Below are 2972 nucleotides of genomic sequence, written 5' to 3' on the forward strand. Positions count from 1 at the left end.
CAGCTGTTGAAATGGACAAGCAACAGCCGAGTAGTGTTGTCAACCATTCCGGAGGAAAAGCGCTCCAAACCAACAAGACAACTTCACCTGGAACGAGACAGACTGCCTTTGGAGAAAGCACTGGGCCTCAGCTGGAGTGCAGAGAGTGATACATTTAGCTTTGAACTTGCTGTGGAAAAAAGGCCTCACACTAGGCGTGGCATTCTCTCAATGGTCAGTTCAATCTATGACCCTCTTGGCTTCTTGGCACCTTACACTTTGCTACCTAAGTTGTTGTTACAGGAAGCATGCAGACAAAATCTGTCTTGGGATGACCCTATTCCCCAGTCTATGTCACGGTTTTGGTCATCATGGTATCAGGACCTGGAGAAAATAGCAGGGTTTAAAGTGAGGCGTTGCATCAAGCCAAACAGTTTTAAAGGACGTCTACTAGTCCAGTTGCATCATTTTGCAGATGGTAGTGACCATGGATATGGGACAGTGTCTTATTTGAGGGTACAAGATGAAGGAGGAAATGTGCATTTGGCATTCATGCTTGGAAAGGCTAGAGTAGCTCCATTAAAGCAGACAACAATTCCCCGCCTTGAACTAACTGCCGCTGTTTTGGCCGTCAAGGTGGACAGAATGTTGAAAAGGGAGCTCTGTATCCAGCTGAATAGCTCATGCTTCTGGACAGACAGTCAGACTGTGTTGAGATACTGTTGTGGGAGTTTTGGGTGGAATATTAAACAATAGTAACTGAGTTCCCATCTTTACTAAATGACGAGACGGTGGTATAACGTTCCAGCACTTTTATTGAGAAACAGAGCAGATTCACATAGATGGAAAGTATTCGCACCCCACGGTTCCGCTGCAGTCTCTGTCTGCCCTGTCTCTGCCTGCCTCGCTTTCGGGCTTCCCCTAATACTGCACCGTGGCCTTCCCATGAGACAAAACAAAGACAGTCTATCGTAAACAATCAGTATCCCTCAGCAGCTGCAGCATTTGGCCTTGCAATCAGCAAACAGTGGATCTTATACACAGACATCAGGTCTCCAGGCCTCCTCTGTCCGAGTGGTGTGAGGCCATAGTGACTTCAGAATAATAATTCTTATAACAGATACATCAGTAATGATACCAAACGATTTCACACCTTCGTTGCAAATAGAGTGGCTGCAATAAGAGAGGCTACCAATGTGTTTCAGTGGAGGTACATCAGCTCTAAGTCCAATCCAGCAGATGAGGCCTCCAGAGGTCTTTCTGCAGACAGCTTTATGTCATGCAAGAGGTGGATAAATGGCCCGGATTTCCTCCGAAGGCCCGAGCAGGAGTGGCCAGAGCCCTTTGAACCCCAGCCTGTTTGTTCTGAGGACCCAGAGGTGAAAAGGGATATTCTGATAAATGCCATTGACATACAGCCACATGATGCTACTACTAAGTTTGTCCATTATTTTTCAAGCTGGGCCAAACTTAAGATTTCAGTTGCTTGGTTGCTCAAATTAAAGGATATTCTGCTCAGCATGAGTACGAAGAGGAAAGAGTTGATGGCAATGGGTCCCTCTGTTGACGCTTCTATAGCTCCTAGGAGGATAGAAGAGGAGATGAGAAAAAACAGAGCTGCCATTTGTAAACAAGTTCTTACAGTAAAGGACATCTCTAAGGCAGAGGTTGCCATCGTCTGTTACAGCCAGCATGCCAGCTTCAAAGAGGAAATTAAAGATCTGCAACGTGGAGCATCTGTTGTCAAGAACACAAGTGACATTTACAGGCTCGATCCAGTACTACATCAAGGTTTATTGAGAGTGGGGGGTAGGCTTAGTCGCTCAGTCCTACCTGAGGAACAAAAACATCCTTTGATCCTCTCTAAAGACCAGCATGTATCCAAACTAATTCTGAGAGACCTGCACCAGCAGCTTGGTCATGCAGGTAGAAATCATATGCTGTCAGCTCTCAGAGAAAGATACTGGATTACTTGCGCCAACTCAGCTTGCAGAAAGATATTATCCGAATGTGTTGTATGTAGACGCCACAGAGGACAACCAGCAGAGCAGAAAATGGCTGATATGCCACAGGAACGAGTCTGCCCAGAATTCCCACCATTTACTAATGTAGGTGTGGACTATTTTGGGCCCATTGAGGTCAAGAGAGGGCGCGTTATGGTTAAAAGATACGGTGTTATCTTTACATGCATGGCCAGCCGAGCCATACATCTGGAGGTGGCTCATTCGCTAACAACTGACTCCTGCATCAATGCCATCAGGCGTTTTGTATGTCGCAGAGGTCCAGTACGTCAAATGAGATCGGATAATGGCACAAATTTTATTGGTGCAGAGCGTGAATTAAGGGAGGCTTTGGCAGCTATAGATCATACAAAAATCCACCAAGCCCTGTTGTTAAAAGAGATTGACTGGATTTTTAACACACCTGCTGCATCCCATCATGGAGGAGTGTGGGAACGGCTCATCAGAATGGTCAAAAGGGTGTTACTTTCTGTTCTTCACCAGCAGACCTTGGATGACGAAAGTTTTCAAACCATTTTATGTGAAGTGGAAGCTATCCTTAATGATCGCCCCATTACAAAGGTTTCGGATGATGTAAATGATTTGGAAGCTCTAACTCCAAATCATATTCTGCTGCTCAAAGGAAACCCTACTGTTGCTCCTGGTGCTTTTCAAGAAAGTGATGTTTACCTCAGGAAACGTTGGAGGCAAGTGCAGTACCTCTCCGACCTGTTCTGGAAAAGATGGACAAAGGAATACTTACCTTTGCTGCAGGAAAGACAGAAATGGTCCAGACCTCGGAGAAGTTTTGCTGTTGACGATATCGTGGTGGTTGTGGATCGTTCTGCTCCTCGTGGTTCTTGGATCCTCGGAAGGGTTACAAATACTTACCCAGATAAACATGTACTTGTGCGTGCTGTACAGTTGAAGACACAAACAGGACAACTGGAAAGACCCATCTCCAAAATATTTCTTCTTCAAGAAGCCAATTGA

The 2972-nt window shown here is 45.5% G+C and overlaps 1 protein-coding gene across 1 annotated transcript; it reads left to right on the forward strand.

Moving 5' to 3' along the window:
* Positions 1-418: 418 nt before the first annotated feature.
* LOC118561756 lies at positions 419-2972 on the forward strand. The gene is made up of 2 exons (XM_036133960.1): positions 419-695; positions 1100-2972. The coding sequence occupies exons 1-2, from the start codon at positions 532-534 to the stop codon at positions 2970-2972; spliced, it is 2037 nt and encodes a 678-aa protein (XP_035989853.1). The 5' UTR covers positions 419-531.

The sequence above is a fragment of the Fundulus heteroclitus genome, unplaced genomic scaffold (assembly GCF_011125445.2).
Source record: "Fundulus heteroclitus isolate FHET01 unplaced genomic scaffold, MU-UCD_Fhet_4.1 scaffold_71, whole genome shotgun sequence".
Classification (NCBI taxonomy): Eukaryota; Metazoa; Chordata; class Actinopteri; order Cyprinodontiformes; family Fundulidae; genus Fundulus; species Fundulus heteroclitus.

What these genes read in the sequence shown, in the direction of transcription:
- LOC118561756 (XM_036133960.1), top strand. Translation starts at nt 532, where the DNA reads ATGCTTGGAAAGGCTAGAGTAGCTCCATTAAAGCAGACAACAATTCCC. An exon ending in GACAGTCAGACTGTGTTGAG is followed by an intron (nt 696 to 1,099) that starts ATACTGTTGTGG and finishes TTCTTATAACAG; the next exon opens with ATACATCAGTAATGATACCA.